Source organism: Ziziphus jujuba, chromosome 11 (genome assembly GCF_031755915.1).
Source record: "Ziziphus jujuba cultivar Dongzao chromosome 11, ASM3175591v1".
Classification (NCBI taxonomy): Eukaryota; Viridiplantae; Streptophyta; class Magnoliopsida; order Rosales; family Rhamnaceae; genus Ziziphus; species Ziziphus jujuba.
Window position 1 is genome coordinate 15,533,888 of NC_083389.1, and position 19,267 is coordinate 15,553,154.

Here is a 19,267-nt window from a genome sequence, read left to right on the forward strand (position 1 = left end):
ATCATTAAATCACATAAAAAAATAATAAAGTATAAATATAATAACATATTAAAATCAAAAAATTAAAATCCAAAAATAAATTCGGATAGAATTCAATAATAAATAAATAAAATTTAAAATTTTTAACTTTAATACAATTCAAAAATTAAAAAAATAACAATTTTATTTTATCCACGGATTAAAAATTTTATCTGAATTTAACTGCATATATATATATATACAGTCCGTCTATGGTGCGGACCACAGTATTGGTGACAGTTTTTCATAGTATTGGTGACGGTTTTCTAAAAAACCGTCGTTAATAGTATGAAAAACCGTCACTAATACTGCAGTCCTCATACGGACCGTACTTATCATAGAATTTCCATATATATATATATATATACATACTATTTCGAATGCATCTTCAGCTACGTATTCCCAAGTACGTCTTGAATCCACAAGTCTTGCTAATTGCTACTACGACTAACACCAAAAATGAAAATTTCCATCACCACAAGCCATGACATATCGTCTTTGTTTAATAAATTGTCAAACAATTAACTACTCGGAAAGTGAAATTCTGAAAACCACCTCATCTTCTGATTTTTCCACGAACCTTCCCACGTCAAATTTATCATTATTATTATTATTATTTTAATTTTGTAAAGTGATGAATTAATTCTTGTACCACATGTATCCTTCTATATCTTCTATTCTAACACTATTTATTTGATTATATAATTAATTAAATTCTGATACATTTTAATTATTTTGATATAATTGTTTATTTTTAAGCACCAGATCAATTAATAATGACTAAAGAAAGACAAACAAGCTTCGTTTTGATGTAATAGTAATTTTGAAATTAACATGAAAAATAACAATTATTGCAGTTTGAAGTTTTGTGTTTATATAAATAAAATTACAAATCACCACTAAATGAATTTAATTTGACACAGTTTTTTTTTTTTTTCTGAAATCTTACATAGTTTATGAATGAATATATGCATTTATATAGATAAATTAATGACATTTGTTATAATACATATCTAAAGGAAATTAGAGCATCAATTTAAGTAAGATTAGAATAAAAACTAATTTATCCATTCCCTTATCAAATTTAAGTAATACTGATTCTAATGGATATTATGGATTTTCTGATTCTATTAGGTATTATGGATCATCCTCTTTATTTTTATATGTATACGTGGCAGGCTAATATTTCAACGGAATCAAATATAGTTTCAACTTTCTAATATATATTAGTTATAAGAATCTAACTCAAAAACCAAAAAACAGAATTATTATTATTATTATTATTAAAAAAATTAGATCAATTTTTTTACACTATCAAACATTAATCTATTTTGAGATTGGGATTAAATTTGTTATCTATGAAAGAACAAATGAATGAGAAAATCACTGTAATCCAATGAATTAAAATAACGAAACTTTTCAACAACAAATTTCATATAACTTTGTATATCAATTATTAATTTACTCCTTCTCAAAAAATTAAAATAAGATGAAATAATTTACTCAAACATCAATTCATTCTCATATTGTAATAAGGAATCGATTATCTGCGATCCTGTTTATCTTTGTTCTCCGATAAAATACTTTAATAAACTACATATATTTACATATAAATTTTTTATGGTGTAGATATCTGTAAATTTTAACTTACAAATATCCAAATCAAGCAATAATTTTTCTTGTCTTACAAATGGCTTGAACTGGCTTTCTTATGACTTCTAGACTCGGATCCAACCGTGTCACCCCTACCTAACATCCCATAATCAAACTAAAGGAAAGATTGAGGGGATTATGATTATGGTAATCGAATCTAACGTGTGTTTGCACTATGAAAAGCTATAGTTACATAAACATCAAGAAGACAATATATAAAATATGTACATAAACAGAAAAAAAATAACGAAATTAAGAAACAAAAAATTGGAATTAATTCATTAATTCATTAAATAATTGATCAAGAAATATGGTTTGGAGGAGGAGGAATAGTAGTGGTAATCTTAATAACAAGTCCAGGAAAAACATCATCAGGATCATGAATATGAGGGTTTTGTTCAACAATGAAAGGGTCACCACACTTAACACTAATGCTGTGAAGAGTCTCACCTTCTCCAACAACATAGATTTCATCACAACCTTTCTCCAAAACCTGGTTTCCTTTCACCATCATCACAGCCTCATCATCACCATTATTACCACCATATCTACTACTACGACTACGATTCAAAGAATTAGTCTCTTTCAGAGCACTTAGCAATATAAGAGCTAATACAAATATAACACAATACCATGAAGCAAAATCAGCCATGGAGACTGATGATGATGTATTTTTCTTTGTGATCACGGGATGTTGTTTGGAAGCCATGAAAGTGGGAGAAAAAAAAAGTAGAGAGGCTGGGGAGGAGATAAGGAACTTAATTAAGTTGGTTTGGTATTTTATATGTAAAGAAGGTTGGGAGAGAGGATGGATATGGGCATGGGAAGTGTGAAATGGAGGGGGTCGGTTATGGTGGAGCTAAAGAAAAGGCCCACGATTTGTATTACGTGATTGATCATCAACTTCTCCTTCTAGGCCAGCCAAACTACTTGGAATAAAAATAGAAAATAATAATAGTCGAAGAAAATAGAAAACTTTCTTTGCATTTTTTTGGGTGGTTTTTGGACTTCGTGTTTTGGCAAATTGCTTGTTTGTGTTTCATGTGAGTTTCCTTTCTTTCGTTTCGTGTACACTTTAAAATTCTAAATCCAACTTTTTGGTTCTCTCTCTTTCTTCTCATCTTTTTAGTTCTTTTAATTTCTTTGTTTGTTTCATTTTGATTTCTATGTACTTGCAATGTTAATTTTGAGGTCATATTCATGAAAACAAAAAAACTATTTGGGAATATTTACTCTAGAAGTGCTTCTATTAAGGAAGTGGTTTCCTTATTTTAGAAGAATTAAGTGCCTATTGAAAAGTGATTTTAAACAATGTTGAAATCACTTCCAAATTGATAGAAGTGTTTCATGTAATATTTGATTACAAAATGTAAAATCACTTTTTAATGATTTTGTTATTGAAAAATCACCTATTTAGTGATTCTAAAATAAACATCAATTATATGATTCTTAAAAAGCAGTTAAAATGATTCATAAAATCACTCCCAAATGAATAGTAGAATCTTCTATTTGTTTTTCCAGCTTGTTTATGCTTGATTTTGAATCTTAATCATTGGTTGTCAATCTAGTGGATAAGATTAAATCATTTTATTATTAACAAAAATTTAAAAAGATAAATAAATTCAATGTAAACATGTGTTCAAAAATGTCTGAAGTGTTAGAAAAACAAATATAAATAATTTTACAAGAAAAATGAACAGAAGAATAATTTTGTAAAATAATATCAATAAAAAAAGTGCTTTTATATTTTAGAGCCAAAAATGTTTTTCTTCTACAAAGTGATTTATAAAGATTCACATATTACCTAAAAGTGTGTGCTTTTTATAGGAAGAAAAGGACCAAAAAGTGTTTTTAGGGTTTTTGCCAAATGCAAAAGGAGGCGTTTTGATCTACATAAAAAGAAATTTTAGCGATTTTATCTTCTTATAAGCAGTTTTAGACATTGCAGAACTCTCAAATGATTTTATTTATTTATTTATTTATTTTTTTGTTTAGCATAATCTAATGCACCCATGATATTGTTGAATAATTATTTGATGATACTTGGAGTTTGAAATTAATTGGTTCATGTTGAAAAGTAAAAGGGGAAAAAAATAAATAAATAAAATAATCAGTTGCGCTTCCATATAATGCATAAATAGCTATGATGATTTCAATATGGTAAATGACCACCATCAAGGGGTTTGGAAAATTAACCTTTTATGCTAATGATCAAGGATATTTGTGAATTTGTGATTATTATAAAATTATGTCTGAAGTGTTAGAAAACTAAATATAAAAGGGGGGCCAAAAAAAAATCAGATTGCGTTTCCATATATTGCATAAATAGCTATGATGATTTCAATATGATAAATGACCACCATCAAGGGTTTTGGAAAATTAACCTTTTCATGCTAATGATCAAGGATATTTGTGATTATTATAAAATTATTAGGTCACTCTCTTTCTGTTTGATTCCAATCCTTTAAAATTTGCCACCCTGAAATAATTAGAATCAAATATTTTTTTTAACAAAAAATGGAGGAATCAATATTTAAATATAGTAAATAAAAAATTCCAACTTATAAAATGCACCATTTTATTGATATTAAAAGAATATAGTAACTTGAACTATATTACTTCATTTTTTTTTCTTTTTTTTTGTTTTTGTTTTTGTTTATTCTTATTGTCTTCTCACCCCATAATCTTTTATTCAATTTGAATATCTTATGTTAAAATGGTTAAAATTGTAAAGAAAATAATAGAAAGGTAAACCTACAAAAAGTTTTAAACTACAACATTATCATTACACCACCAAAAAAAAAAAAAAAAAAAAAAAAAAAAAAGGCGGCAACATTGCATAAGTAATTATCTCAGACGTAAATTAATTTCTAATTTTTTATTATTTAAAAATATATATATTTTGCGAATTTGGACTAAATCCCAAATTCGAAAAACCACTGCGAAAGCCTTCGGTGTCTCTCGTCGATACCAATGAACTCAGAAACTCGAACAGAAATGGCAAACCCACAAGAAGAAGCCAAACTCGAAAGCTTCCTCCAATGGTTAGAGGTATCCATCCACATCTTTCATTCTCGTTCGGTTCCCTTCATTAAGCAGACGGTAAAAGCTATTTTCACCGTTTGTGTATGAATTTCAGGTTAACGGAGTTGTACTTCGTGGTTGCAACATCAAGTATTGTGATTTGAACAAAGGGTTTGGTATTTTTTCAGCTAATGATGTTTCTGATGGTAACCCAACTCTTCCATTTGTGTATAAGTTACTGGGTTTTGAAGAATTTTACTATTACATGATATTAATGAATATGTGGGTCAGGAATGGTAATTCTGTTCATTGTCTAATTATATATTCTTTGCAATCTAGATAGAAATGAAAGGTTTATAAGTACCTCGTTTGTTGTTGTTGTTGTTGTTTTTTTTTTTTTTTTTTTTTTTTTTTTTTTTTGTGTATAAAGGCGAGGAATTTAAATTTCCATGCCATCAAGTTTGTAATTTGTAGCTTAAAACTGGATCCAGTGTATCTAGAGGATCTTGTGTGCATAAATTGAAATGACATGAAAAATCTGTTTGTCTCAGAATCCACTGGTGAAAGGAAAATTGGGTGAAAAAAGAAAAAAAGAATGCAATCTACTTGTCCTCAAATGTCTCAGCAAAAGTTGAATTTTAAAATATTTATTCAAAGTCATTTACCCTACCCTTGGTTAATTTTAAGGTCCCTATGCAGTGTAAGAGTTTCTTTGCTTCTCTTTTCTTTCGTATTAGAAAATATATTCGGGGTGGGGTTTTCAGTCAGTCTGTTGATACTCAGCTATCCCCATTTTAATATTTTAACTCCTTTTTCTCTGACGAGTTGGAATTAAAGCAAAAATCATTTTCCGATTGACTTTGTCTAAAAAATTTCAGGGATTCTGTTAGTTGTTCCACTAGATTTAGCAATAACTCCTATGAGAGTATTGCAAGATCCTCTTATCGGACTGGAATGTAGATCAATGTTTGAAGAAGGGGAAGTAGATGACCGATTCTTAATGATTTTGTTCTTAATGGTGGAGCGGCTAAGAAAGAATTCTTCATGGAAGCCGTATGTGTAAAAGTCATTTTTTAAACTTTTTTTGGATCAAATTTCTTTTGGTGGGTGAGAAAGTTTCATGTGTTGGGACATGGACATCAGGTACCTTGATATGCTTCCCACCACTTTTGGGAATCCACTTTGGTTTAATGGCGATGAGCTTCTAGAGCTAAAGGGAACGCCATTGTATCGAGCAACTGAATTGCAGGTAAAAGTGTGTTAGGCAACCCATGAAGTTTAAAGTTTAAAATTCTTTTATTTTTTCGTGCAGTATGTGAAGGTATATACTATCACGTGTGATAATACTAATTTAGAAAACAGATGTTGCTTCAATAACTAATGGCATGATATCTTGTTTGGGTTTTCATGGTGTAACACCAGCTCAAATTATTTCACAATCATTTGCATACTGGCTGAATCATTGCAGTTAACAATAGTTAACTTACTGTGTTGCAAACTCCTCTATGGGGGTACCTAGCAATGCTTTTACCATTGAGATATATTGATGCACCGCTTTTAAGTTTAACTTGTATATATGTAATATTGATATGCGGAGGCAATTGGCACATTATAAAAGCTAAATATGGTACCTTGATATTGATTATCATATGGACACATATATCTTTATAGCTTCTCTATTTTTATTTGGTTTTCATGCCTCTCAATGCTGTTCTTTGCTTTTATGCTTTGTCAAAGTATCTAGATGTCATATGGTATTAAGTTCTATTAATCATTTTTCATAGATTGAGAAGTTTTTGTTAACTTTACTTCGCAGTATATGTGACCAAACACAGGTTTATCTTACAGAAGAAGACATTGTTGTCTTTATATGATGATAAAGTGAAGAGCTTGGCGAAGAAGCTTTTGAATCTTGATGGCGGTTCAGAAAGGTATGTGGAAAGTTGGTTTCTCTTCTCCTCGTTTGGTTTCTGTTGCTGTCACCCTCATGGTTTGGAAGTGCTAGTTAAAAATTATTAGCTAGCCGATATGTGTTTGTGATATGTGTTTGTGAACATCACATTCACATGCCTACTGTTATGAGTCAAACATAGTGGTATATTCCTGTTACCATTTTTCACTTTGACCTCCTAATTTAGTAGTCAAGTTATGCGAATGAAATAGTTAATACTCTCTGCTGAGATGCCAATTGAAGTTATGATCAATGAATAATAGGATACTAAAATATTGTAATCATTTATATGAATAAAAAAATCTAATAACACTTGCAAAGTACTGACATATACAATTTCTGTTGACTCTTTCTCAGAGAGGTTTGCTTTGAAGATTTCCTTTGGTAGGTACCTTCTTGATGAACATTTTTGCTGACAGTCTTATATGATGAATTTGCTCCTTGACCTGAGCCCTTTGTAATGGTTTAAACTTCAATGGCTTATGTTTCATAACTGCATTCCTGCTAGGGCAAATTCAGTTTTTTGGACTCGTGCTTTAAACATTCCTCTTCCTTATTCTTATGTCTTTCCACAAACTCAAGAAACTGAAGATTGTAGCAGTTCAGTTGACAAAACTTCTGAGGCTTCCATTAGTCATGGTCCTCGTGAACAGTTGCTTTATGGAAAGGATGAAAAAAGTGAGTCTTCCTTCTCCCTGATGGTTTTTATATGAGAATTTTTTAATATTTTAATCAATATTGAAGGATTTCTGGAAGCTGATATTGCCTTTCTTTAATGCTGGGAATCAAGCCAATTTATTGATTTATCTAATCTGGGTGTCATGTTCATTGGGTTGATACTCAAGTCAGTGGAGTAACGTCCACATCAATACAAAGAGAAACTGTCTGGGTGGAGGGTCTTGTTCCGGGGATCGATTTCTGCAACCATGGTATGCCAATTATTAGCTATTTTGGTTCTATTGAAGTTCACTTAAGTCCCTTATTGTTATCCCTAAATGTAGGGATTATTTAATTGTACCTTTTTATTGTATTTTTATACTTCTATAATCCCCGTTGAAGAGAAAGCCCCAATTTACTGTGTTCTGTTACAATGCATCTTGTTGGACTTCTGATGACTCTTAATAACAATTTAAGAACTGAAAAGTAAAGAATTTATGGGTTTAATTGTTTCATTTTGCATGTCTTGTTCTTTTTTCTTTTATTTTCTCTTTTTTTAGGTGAATCTAGATTGAAGCTTGGTAAACAGAATTCTTTGGCATGATTTTTGTAGATGATAGATGATAGGTGATGTCTTTGGTAATAAATAGGTTAATTTTTAGAGAGTGACATTTTTATTGTTTATATTTTTTTCTTAGATGCTTTCTAGATTCTATTTAAAGTATGGAACTGAGAACTGAAATTGCCGTCTATTTTATACCTCAATCACAAACCTCTTGTTGGTCAGATATAAAAGCGGTGGCAACATGGGAAGTTGATGGAACTGGGTCTATAACTGGACTTCCTTTCTCTATGTACCTACTTTCTGGTATTGTCTTTTTCTTTTATGCATTTGTAGTCTATACTGGTTTAAATTCCTTATCATTTATCCAAATGAATCTATCACAAACGATTTTTCTATATAATTATTCCCTCTCTGGCTCTCCTTTTATATACTAGCTGATGTATTTCTTCTATTGTGACATTCTTTTTCCAAATTGAAAAGCTGGACAAAGCTCCCTGCAGATTGGTAGAGAAATTTCCATAAGCTATGGTAACAAAGGAAACGAGGTACCACTCATCATTTGGTGGATGTCTGAAATTAATACCAATAGAAATGATATTCTATTTGCAATTTTACAATATTGTCTTAAACCATGGCTGGTGGCACCAGCTTTACTTCCTTCTATCAGTTAATAAGCCATCATTCTAATTTCTGCATAGCAATAAATGCAGAAATCAAATCACCTATGATGTTTAATGTCTGCTTCTATATGATCTCAATGTTTATTATATCACATCAACAATTTGTTTTAAAAAATTTATGCGAGCCACATATCTGGAGTGCCTTATCATTTGGAACGTTGCTATCAACGGCTTGAAAGCTTCTTGACCTTCTCAATTGACAGTCAGTTCCTTGTGTTTTATTGTAGGAACTACTGTATTTATATGGGTTCGTCCTGGATAATAACCCAGATGATTATCTCATGGTAAGGCCCTCTATATAAACTATCAACTTTGTGCAGTTCTCATGAGTGTGCTCTTTTGGTAGCCATTATTTCAAACCCTGATCAACTGGTATTTTAGATGTGGATTCTATAATTCCCGGTTCTTTTATTTTTCTCCATCTAGGACTGCATTTTCTTTTTATCCTCAGGTTTATACATCAGTGCTAAAATGATCTATACAGGTCCATTATCCAGTAGAAGCACTTCAGAGTACTCCCTTCTCTGACTCAAAAGCACAACTTCTTGAAGCACAGGTAATTATGGTCTGTTTTTCAACTTTGTGGTTTTCTACTTCATCTTATAGCTATGTAAGAATTCATAATATGGAAGTCCAATTTTTGTGGATCCATGAAGTTGTTGTTGGTTATTTATTCTTTTACTTTTTCCATTTCTATTTTCTTTTTCTTTGCCCCAAATAAGTTTATCCATGGTCCTGGTTCCTCACAGAAAGCTGAACTGCGGTGTCTTTTACCTAGAAGTTTGCTGGACCATGGCTTTTTCACTGTAGACATTCCAAAAGATGAAGGAAACGATGACTGCAAACATGACAAAGGATGCAGCTATAGTTGGAGTGGTGAACGAAAGATGCCATCATATCTAAACAAGTTGGTATTTCCTGAAAAATTTTTAAGTGCGTTGAGAACCATAGCCATGAAGGAGGATGAGCTTTTTCAGGTTTCATCATTGCTGGAAGAGGTGCACTTTCTGCAGCTATGACATTGCTTACATTAAGCACCTTAACCTTTGAGTTTATAATAGCTAATGGGTGCGCTACAGTATTTACAAAAGAAAACTGCTTATTAAGTACCATAAACATCAAATGAAATTTTAGAACAAAGAAATGACAGTAAAATCTAAATAGGTAATCGAAAATGGTTTCTTCAAAAAACCCAGTTCTTAAATTTTGTCAATGGTTTTTCTTAAAGCTTGTTGGACCTGAACGGGAGAGGGAACCATCTGAAGAAGAAGTTCGAGCTGCAGTATGGGAAGCTTGTGGCGATTCTGGAGCCTTTCAATTGCTTGTTGATCTTCTTAATACAAGGTAATCACTGGAAATTATCATATATATATATATATATATATTCACTTGCTGGAAATTCAGCTATATTAGTATAGGTTAAATTTTTTTCTTTTTTAATCTGCATATCTCTATTCGTAGCATGAATATGAAGTCACATTGAAAGGTGATGCGAATGGACAAATTTGCAAGGACATAAAAAATTTACTAGAATTTAAGTCGATAGTCAAAAAGAAAAATTTTTGATGCAAGGAAATTTTAACATCTCTTATTATCTTCTTAACCACGCATTCTGTTTTAAAGGATGATGGATCTGGAAGGGTGTTCAGGAACTGAGGATTCTGATACTGATTTGCTTAAAATGGCAGACATTATTGAAACTGAAAAGGAGCAAATTGTGAGAGAGAGCAACTCAAGGTACCTAACCATCTCTTCTAATCTTGATTCTTTGATTCACTCCTTTAAGTTGCAGTGAATTTTGTTGTGAATATCTTTTTAAGGATAACAGAAACAGATAAAAATTGTATTGAAGGAAGGCAAAAAAGCTTTTCACGTGTTAACCCTCCCTTTTATTCCAATTATGCTGCTGTCACAAAAACCTTTCACTTTCATCCCTCAAAACTATAAAAACTTTTTCTTCTTTCTTTTTATCATAACCCTTTTCAAACTCTCTTTCCAACAACTAAAAAGAGTATTAAAATGCCATTTTACATATTGTTTAGCATGTTCATTATCTTTGATGCTTATATTCTTTTGGTTGCTGTAGGGAAGATGAAGATAGTAGTATCAAACGCTGCCAGATTAGCAGAAAGAAGTGGAGTAGTATAGTATATCGAAGGGGTCAAAAGCAACTGACCCGTTTGTTTCTGAGGGAAGCAGAGTTTGCCTTACAACTAGCCCTGAGTGAAGGAAGCTAAATTGGTTTGCATTGTTAAACTTCTATTGCACCCTTCCTTGCCATGTTCAGCCATTTGGCTTGATTTGATGTAGAATTTAGGCATAAGTGAGTTTTTACTGGAAGATGAACATATGGTTCAATCTATTGCTTTATAATAAAGAAAAACATTCAATTTTGTCACAAAACACAATTTCACTGAAATTCATAGCAAAAGAATAGATAGGTACTGTGTGTTATAAGATTAAAAACTGGAGGATAAAAAGGTCTTTTAATAATACTTACTGTAGTACTAAGGAACAACTAAAAAAACAAATGAAGAAAATGAAAATTTGGCCATTTTAAAGTTTGCAAGAGACACCATATGTGAAGCCAAAACTTGAATCCAATATTCATTAGGAGGACAACACATTTCACTGCCCCAACGGTTTTTGCACATGCCCATCAGCATATATACACACAACAAAAAGTAAAACATGTGCCTATAAAATCCAAAAAACATAAAGAGTAATCTCAGTTTCTCTTCGCCATTTCTGTTTTTTACGTTAAAAGTTGTTCAGTCTTCTACACCAGCTACATTCTAGCCACAGAAAATGCATATTTTTGAGCTGCAATTTTGGCCTTTGCAACACCAAGAAGTGCAAGAGCAAGTCCAGAAAGTACACAAGCCCCAATAAACTTCACAGAGTCACTGTCAGTAAAAGGGCTGAGAATAATGAAAGAAAGAAGAGGAGCACTGCCAAAAACAGTGGAAGATGCAGAGGTCACAAGTCCATTCTTCCATGGCTTCTCTGCTTCATCTTGGTGTCTTATTCCTTTTTCCAGCCATCATTTTTTCATCCACCAAAATATCCTTGTACTTTGCAAGTATCTCCACTGCCTGTCAAACATCAATCAAATTTACAATCAGACCCAGAATTTTTTCTCCCACTTTTTTGAAAAATGAAGATTTTCCAAGCAGTTTCTTAAAAGAGGAAAAATCCATGATTATATGTGCATACAGTGGTAGCATCATTAATGTCCATTCCAAGCGCTTCATACTGACGTAGTAACTCCAACTGCTGTGGACCCCTGTGGTTTTTGACATCCCATTCAGTGATTGCTCTTTCATTGGCAGCCACAGCTTTCTGTATCCTGCTAGATATATAATCTCCTAATCCCATTGATATCCCATCTGCTACCAGGTTTGCAAAACCAAGCACCAAAACTACAAATACCCAATTAAACAAATAATGAAATAAAAATAGAGACTTAAAAAAGTGCGGCAAAATTATGTTCCTTAGACCCACCAGAGTTAGTCCAGTTGGTAAGGAGAGGTGTTCCATTTCCTTGTCAACCAGGATATGAATCTTGTGGGGAGTAGTTTCAGAGTTTATAACTTCTAAATGTACTAGATGGATATAGGGGACTGTGCCATAATCAATGATCTTAGGTATTTTTTTTTTTAAGATTTGAAGTTCATGAATTTTACAAGGACATATATCTAATTGAAAGTTTTTTGGGATAATAAATTGTCTTGTTTTTATGCATTTTGATTTTCGTTTTTCACCCTTTGATTTGTACTCTCAGCTGGGATTAGAGGAAGCTGTTGCTTGCTCTGCAGCGTAATCCCCTTCTGGGGTTTCCTTTTGTGCTTTATTGAAGCTTGATTTACCCAAAAAATTAAAAAAAAAAAAAAAGAATTGTCTTGTGGAAAACATCTTTGTGATTTAGACAAAAATATTACCATAGTTGTTATTTTCCTCTTGATTTTTTTTTTTTCAGTTGATTATTTCAATTGGAAAATGGAGGTGGATGATAGAGCTGTTATAATCTCTGTGTATGTTTATTAAGAAAGCCCAAAACATGTCTTTGTTGATGGTCGCTATTTGTTTATTTAATTTTGTTTGTTTGCTTTGTCCACAGCCTACTCTCTTGTCTATTTCCTTGTTTGTTACTATTGGATGATATTAATTTGGGTAAAGTTCTCCCAATAATTCCACAAGTGGGATCATAAAACCTTTACCCAAAAAAAAAAAAAAAAAAAAAAAGGAAAAAACAAAAAACTACAATTATTCTTAGAGCTGCATATTAAGCAAACCTCCTTTTGCAAGTAAACAAAAATTCTAAAAAAAATTCTTGGATACTTTTCTTTAAAAATTTTCTTTAGTTCTGTATTGACAAACTTAAAATTTCACACCTACTTTATCATTAATTAATAATTTCTTATAGTTAAGAACAGATTAATACTTCCAAAACAAGAAGAGATAAAATAAAGGGCTTTTCTGGGTCCCAACTAAGTAAATTAACACTTGAAAACTTGCCACACGTCTAACTTTATCAAATTCGAAAGGATCATAAAAATGAATTTAATTATAATGACAAACACACAAGACAAAAAAAGAAAAAAAAAAGGATAATAATTATAATTAATTTACCATAAGAACTTCTGCTGGCAGAGATTGAAGAAATGAGAAAAAAGCAATTGATAATGGCATCAAGACCAGCATACACAATGCTTTTCACATATTCTCCTTTCCATGGCTCATTTGGTCGACCATGCTTTTCTTCTCCAGCCTCTCTTTGCATCATCAAACTTGTTGTGGTTGATTCAATGTTCTCTCCTGCCATTAATTCTTTTTCTTCTTCTTCTTTCTTTTTTCTTTTTTTTTTTAATTTTTTTTCCTTTTTAATCTTTCTGAGTAAAATTTCACTTTATCTAAATTTTACTGTTTATGAATAAAAAAATTTCACAGTGTGAATATATATGGACCAAGGTGTCACCATGCATGAATCTAGTTTGACACGTTGCCAAAAGCCTTTTTGCTTGCGTATGAATCACCACTGCACTGGCGTAAGCCTCAATAAGAATCTTCTTTTCTTTTTTCTTTTTTCTTTTTTCAATGGGAAAAAAATGTTAAACAGAAAAGGTAGGTTTATATATATATATATATATTATTTTTTAAATTTGGAAAAATTTTAATATTGGAGAATAAATTTTATAAAAATATTTAATTTTGGTTAGGCATCAACTGGACCACTGTATGTAATAATATTAAAAGCATCCAAATTTTCAATCTGATGACTTTCAGATTAGGTTAGGTATATGCAATAAGGTTTAAGGATATTTGAAAAAAAAAAAATGAATAATGAAGTTTGAAATAACTTGTCATTATTTCAGTTTTTTTCTCTTGTGGTTTAAAAAAATTCATAATTTGGTGATAATGTTTATCTTTATATATACCATATGGATGATTTTCAAACATAATTTTGCAATAATATCTACTTAATTGATTTTACTGTGTAATTTAAAAAGGTGGTCCATTAATTATCTACCTAATTTGCCAAACTTTAATTCTATAAATATCTTCTTTTTTTAAAAAAAATTCCATTTCTTTGTATTTTGCAATATATTCAATTATAGGAAAATAGCTAAAAATTCTGTAATGCAAATGGTTCATGAGGCAAAAATTGTTTGATAGAGAGGTCAAGTTGACTTCAACAAGTTCATCAAATTATGCTAGTCACTTTGCAAATTATTTTGAGCTTTGCTTACCATTAATATAGCAAATTATTTATTAAAATTTGACAAAATAATCAAAGTATTATAGTCATTGACCTCGAATTTTTATTTTGCTATGCTGAACATTGCACATGGATTACGTTTGACGTTATAAATTACTTCCAAGAGTCTAAATCAAACCCCTTTTTCCCATTTCCTGATTCTGATTGAATTTTGTCAGTTATGTTAAAGTTGTGCATGACTCATTCTTATCATTTCAGATGTTACAAAGAAGTAAAATAAAATAAAAGTGGGGCCAAAACACTAAATATCTAAGCACCCTTTTTAATAGTTATTTATACCGACAATAAAAATAGATATTTGTCCAAATTAACCTTAATTTTTTTTCAAACCGTTGGAAATAGTTTTGAATTTAGTATTATTATCATTATTATTATTATTGTTATTTTATAAATTTTTTTTTTTTTTTGGGCTAACATATAAATTCTGTAAGTTGCTTATGGCTTGTAATTCCAAAAACATAACGATTACAAAATGAGCACTAAAAGAAGAGGTCTTCTATGTCAAGAAAGCTATGGAAATCAGGGAACTTTCTTATCATAATTGACCCAATATAAAAAGAATTACAAGGAGAAAAAAAAAAAAAAGCTTTGTTTATTCCTAAACTTTTATATATATGCCTTAATAATTAAAACAAAAAATTAAGATGCATCAGAAAGAAAGAAAGAAAGAAAGATATAGCTCCACATAATTTCAGACCAAGGGCCTCTTTTCCTCATCTTCAACATTTTCAATCTCAATAATTCTTTCTTCACTTGTAGAAGGTTTTGAAATCTTAGATTTCGCAGATGGGCAGTGGTTTTGTTTGTTCTCAGGCAAGAGCTTCAATGTGATCCCCATCCCTATCAGCAGAAGTCCAGTCCCGTGCTGTTCAGTTAATGGCTTTGTGAATATCATGTAGGATAGCAATAATGTTACCGCTTTCCTTGCTGTTGTTATCTGTGAAAACATTCAGAGAAAACATTAAAAAACTTTGCAAAACAACTCACACTTGTATTAAATTTTTGCATTCAATGTGGATATGACTCACTCCTGTGAGCCTGGAATACATAAAGAAAATCTGGTACTTTGCTTTTCAAAAATGGGTGCAGAACATAATTAAAGACTGTACCTCTCACACTTAGTGAGCACAGAATATTTATAACATCTTATTGATATGGAAATTGATGTTGAACATTCAAAAAAAGTCATAATTTTGTAGCATGGGGATCTCTATCTTTTCTTAGTAAGAGACCAAAACTTGATAATCAAAGCTTTCATAAATGAATTTAGGCATGTGTTTGATATTAGACTTTAACATTAATGGAGGCAATTAAAAAAAAAAACATTAATTTAAGTCAATAAAAACTTGTGCAAAAAATAATCAAGTACCATTGCTGTGGTTGCGGCACCAAAAATGGCAATGAGCGAAAGGACAGAAACTTGGCCAACAAACGTGGCCATGGCTTCGAAGACTAGCACGCCATAAACGTATGGATGCTGCATAAACAACAAAAATAATTCTTTGTGAAAGTGCTAATCATGTGATGAGGGTAGAAACAAGATATATGTGTGTGTATATATATATATATATATTTGTTTTTTCAATTTTCTTACTTGAGCACAAGAATTCCAAGCTTTGAATAACTCCCCTGTTACAAGCATGGGTGGAATCAAGAATGGCAAACCAACTACGGTTGAGCAGAAGAGCATTTCCATCTGGTGCACAAGGATAAGACAAAATTAAATGTTTGAAGTCACATTATTTCCGTGAAACAACACATTGCACAAATAAACAATAGGGACATTGAAGAATTGAAGATCACCTGAGTTGTATCAGGATTCATGGTGAAGATTGCCTCTTGCAAATTACCCAAAAAGGAATCCATGACTAGAGCGCCAGTTATCATAATGACACCAATCATACTAAAGTTCGGGGAAGAATTTGCATCCGCCAAGGTAAAAAGTATCAAACCCACAACCAAAAGGACAGCTGAAACGTATTCATGAAATGGGTATTTTCTCCTTAGACCTGGTATGAAAGCTCCCATTATCATCACTGGCAGAACCTGAAAAATTAACAAAATTATGAAGAGGTTAATTATCCTTTTGGCTAGAACAGCCAATACAATTCACAACGCAAGCAACTGAGCCAGATGGAAAAATCTCAAAAATGGCTGCCTAACTAATCTCAAATTCTGAGCATCTTTTCCAATTGCATTTCAAATTGGAAACCATTTAGAGATAATCAAATCAAAATGTTAACAATTTAGGTGTTATATTTACCTTCGTTGATTTGAACATGAGCTGTGCAGGATAATTGAGAAAAGCCAAAGAGCCTTTTGTAAGCCCATGGGAACCCATAAGAACAGCAGAGAGCTTCACATAAGTCTTCCATGGGTTCACCATTTGCTTGGTGCTGAACCCTTGAAGATATAAGAGAAAAATGTAGACAAATCCTTGAACAAATGTGAAGTACCAACCATAGCTGGAACAAGAAACCCATAATGAAAAAAAAAAAAAAAAAAAAAAGACACTTAGCCCAAATCCAAAATCAAACAATTTGGAAGGGAACATTATTCTATCCATTTGCTCATACTCACCTAAATTGAAGCCTGTTATACACATATTCCTGAAAATTGAGCAAGAAAAAAAAATATGTTACTGAGATTGATCATCTAATGAAATGTAACTTCAAAATGTAAAAATCTCAAAAATTTGCTGAATTTTCTCAGCAACCAAACAGATAACTGAACAAATTAGAAATTTAAATTTAAAAAAATATTAATAATTAGACAATAAAATATTCTTCTGCTTAAAACGCTAAAAGCATAACAGTTTGCTTGTTCACTGAAAAAGCTATTGTTAAAAAAAATAATTAAATAAATCATTTTTTTATCCCATTAAACCAAAAGAAGAAACTTCAAAACACAAATATTCTTTATTTTATTTCCACCACATCCCTCTACCTTTCCCGGCGGCCAAACAGAGCCGCCAACTATGAAAAATAAAAGACAATAATCAAAGCAAAACCAAAAATCTTAAAAAAAAAAAAAAAAACAAGCTACCTCACAGACACCATTAACAAGATAGCCAAAGAAGAACCCAGAAGAGCAAAGGAGGAATTGTTTCCATCTGGGTTTGTCAGAGAGCGAAATCCCAAACAAAAACCTGGCTTGTTCTTCGTTCTTCATCACTTTCCAATCTTCTTTTTTGTCTCTCTGAAAGACCCAACTCAGAGTTTTTTGGAACAACCCAACAAAAATCTAAAAATCAAATGGAAGACTAATAAATTGAGAATAAGACTGGGTCTGATGATGTAAAACAATGTCAAATTTTGAATTAAGAAAATAAAAAATATATGTATTTATATTTATTAGCTTAGCTTTGCTAATAGACTTGCATGTTGACCTTTCCAAAAAACCAAAAAATAAAAGCAATAAATGGAAAATAATGGTATCGTTTTGATCACGGTGTCTATACACAATAAACAATGAGACTATACATGGAAACCAGAGGAACAGACACAGGGTTTCATGGAGGAAAATGGGGAAGACAGAGAGACTCAGAAAACAGAAACAGAAAAAAGGAAAAAGAAAGAGAAAGTGTTTCACATTCAAGAGCTCATTCTCTCTTACCAGACTTCAAGAGGGAAGGAGTCTCTTTATTTTGGAGGCTTATTTTTTTTTATTATTATTATTTTTTTTTAATAAGATTTTTTATTAATATTTTATTGCATGGCGGTGGGCTGTCATGTATTCTTATTTTGTTTTTTTATTTTATTTTGTTTTTTTAATATTAGTTTTTTTTTTGGGTGTTTTTTTAATATTAGTTATCACTTATCAGAATATCTTTTTGGATTTTTTTTTTTAAGTTTTTGTGCCTCATTTTGATTTAAATTTTTTTTTTCTAAAAGTAGATTTTATTCAATTATATAAATGTATTATAAAAGCAAGGAATCCAAATTTCTTAGCAATATTGGAAGGTTTTTAACATTTAAAAATATGTAAGTTTCTTAGATCTTTTTATTATTGTTTTATTAATATGCAATTACGTTTTAACCTTTTTTTGTGTTATTATTGCAATCTTAGTGGAAACTAAAAAGTGATAATTTTTATACAAATCATTAAAAGAAGATACACTTTCTTTCAAGACTAAATATATATATATTTTTTTAAAATTAGATTAAAATGAAAGTAAAATTACTCACTTTTAAATACATGCCGCCTGACCAAGTAGGCAAGTACGGAAATACATTTGGATAAAAACAAAACATTTTAAAAAAATAAAAAACACTTTTGTCAATTTTAAAATTAGATATAAATATTTTTAAAAAATAATAAAAAAATAAAAAAGATTAAGAAGAGGACACGTGCCATGATGTAATTTATCTATTATAATATTGAATAATTTAAGGAAGCTAATTGTGTTTAGAGCTTGGGGGCTCCTGGTTGACAATTTTTATTTTTATTTTAAATGATTAATATATAAGTAACACTTTTTGAAAGGAAAGAACCTCTTGTAAATTATTGAATAGTAAATTATTCAGATTATTGTGTCAATTGTATAGGAATTTTCGAGTCTAACATATAAGTAAAAGGAATATGCTTTCTCTTTATTTTATTTAAAAAAATATTGATTGATGTATTTTGGAAAATATGAAAAAATGATAATACTTAAAAATTTGAAAACTATATATTATTTCTTACATATTTATAGCTAGTTAATAAATGTACCATTTCATCATCCATCTTAACTTTTTATTAGTTTGGTTTCTCTTTTGAGATTGACAAAATTAATTAAGAATTAACAGATCTTTTTCTTCTTCTTTTTTTCCTAGTTTGATCACTCTTTTTCTATAAATATTATTAAATGTTTGTTCTAATTTTTTTTTTTCATCTGTGTAGTCTATATAACATTTAAAAATTAGCAGCCACCTTTTTATGGTTTTAGAAATACACTT

At 30.7% G+C, this 19,267-nt stretch overlaps 3 protein-coding genes and 1 pseudogene across 9 annotated transcripts; 1 reads left to right on the top strand and 3 right to left on the bottom strand.

Moving 5' to 3' along the window:
* Nucleotides 1–1,480: 1,480 nt before the first annotated feature.
* On the bottom strand, nucleotides 1,481–2,627 carry LOC107432657 (uncharacterized). Its single transcript, XM_016043842.4, has one exon. It carries the CDS (start codon nucleotides 2,378–2,380, stop codon nucleotides 1,973–1,975), a length of 408 nt encoding a protein of 135 aa, XP_015899328.4. The 5' UTR covers nucleotides 2,381–2,627; the 3' UTR covers nucleotides 1,481–1,972.
* A 1,940-nt stretch (nucleotides 2,628–4,567) lies between these two features.
* LOC107432673 (ribosomal lysine N-methyltransferase set10) lies at nucleotides 4,568–10,956 on the top strand. 7 transcript variants are annotated; one of them, XM_060812822.1, is made up of 16 exons: nucleotides 4,568–4,722; nucleotides 4,811–4,901; nucleotides 5,574–5,748; nucleotides 5,839–5,944; nucleotides 6,544–6,626; nucleotides 7,004–7,030; nucleotides 7,155–7,324; nucleotides 7,492–7,575; nucleotides 8,091–8,171; nucleotides 8,349–8,413; nucleotides 8,776–8,832; nucleotides 9,033–9,104; nucleotides 9,271–9,546; nucleotides 9,777–9,892; nucleotides 10,172–10,285; nucleotides 10,635–10,956. In XM_060812822.1, exons 1-16 carry the CDS (start codon nucleotides 4,645–4,647, stop codon nucleotides 10,783–10,785), a joined length of 1,746 nt encoding a protein of 581 aa, XP_060668805.1. In that variant the 5' UTR covers nucleotides 4,568–4,644; the 3' UTR covers nucleotides 10,786–10,956. The 7 variants fall into 7 exon arrangements, with proteins under 7 accessions (XP_060668805.1, XP_048321770.2, XP_060668808.1 ...); XM_048465813.2 differs by having other exon boundaries at nucleotides 9,298–9,546; XM_060812825.1 differs by having other exon boundaries at nucleotides 10,237–10,285; nucleotides 10,635–10,722.
* A 174-nt stretch (nucleotides 10,957–11,130) lies between these two features.
* Nucleotides 11,131–13,449, bottom strand: LOC107432658 (uncharacterized; annotated as a pseudogene).
* A 1,452-nt stretch (nucleotides 13,450–14,901) lies between these two features.
* On the bottom strand, nucleotides 14,902–17,961 carry LOC107432661 (UDP-galactose/UDP-glucose transporter 4). The gene is made up of 7 exons (XM_048464713.2): nucleotides 17,373–17,961; nucleotides 16,908–16,936; nucleotides 16,591–16,792; nucleotides 16,131–16,373; nucleotides 15,922–16,023; nucleotides 15,697–15,804; nucleotides 14,902–15,264 (listed from the first exon to the last, which is right to left on the bottom strand). The coding sequence occupies exons 1-7, from the start codon at nucleotides 17,496–17,498 to the stop codon at nucleotides 15,019–15,021; spliced, it is 1,056 nt and encodes a 351-aa protein (XP_048320670.1). The 5' UTR covers nucleotides 17,499–17,961; the 3' UTR covers nucleotides 14,902–15,018.
* Between the last annotated feature and the right edge of the window lie 1,306 nt (nucleotides 17,962–19,267).

Coding starts and splice junctions, on each gene's coding strand:
- LOC107432661 (XM_048464713.2), bottom strand. CDS start 17,498: ATGAAGAACGAAGAACAAGCCAGGTTTTTGTTTGGGATTTCGCTCTCT. Junction 16,793..16,907: donor TATAACAGGCTTCAATTTAG/GTGAGTATGAGC, acceptor TTCTTGTTCCAG/CTATGGTTGGTACTTCACAT. Junction 15,805..15,921: donor CTTGGAATTCTTGTGCTCAA/GTAAGAAAATTG, acceptor TTGTTTATGCAG/CATCCATACGTTTATGGCGT.
- LOC107432673 (XM_060812822.1), top strand. CDS start 4,645: ATGAACTCAGAAACTCGAACAGAAATGGCAAACCCACAAGAAGAAGCC. Junction 5,749..5,838: donor AAGAATTCTTCATGGAAGCC/GTATGTGTAAAA, acceptor CATGGACATCAG/GTACCTTGATATGCTTCCCA. Junction 7,325..7,491: donor TTATGGAAAGGATGAAAAAA/GTGAGTCTTCCT, acceptor TTGATACTCAAG/TCAGTGGAGTAACGTCCACA.
- LOC107432657 (XM_016043842.4), bottom strand. CDS start 2,380: ATGGCTTCCAAACAACATCCCGTGATCACAAAGAAAAATACATCATCA.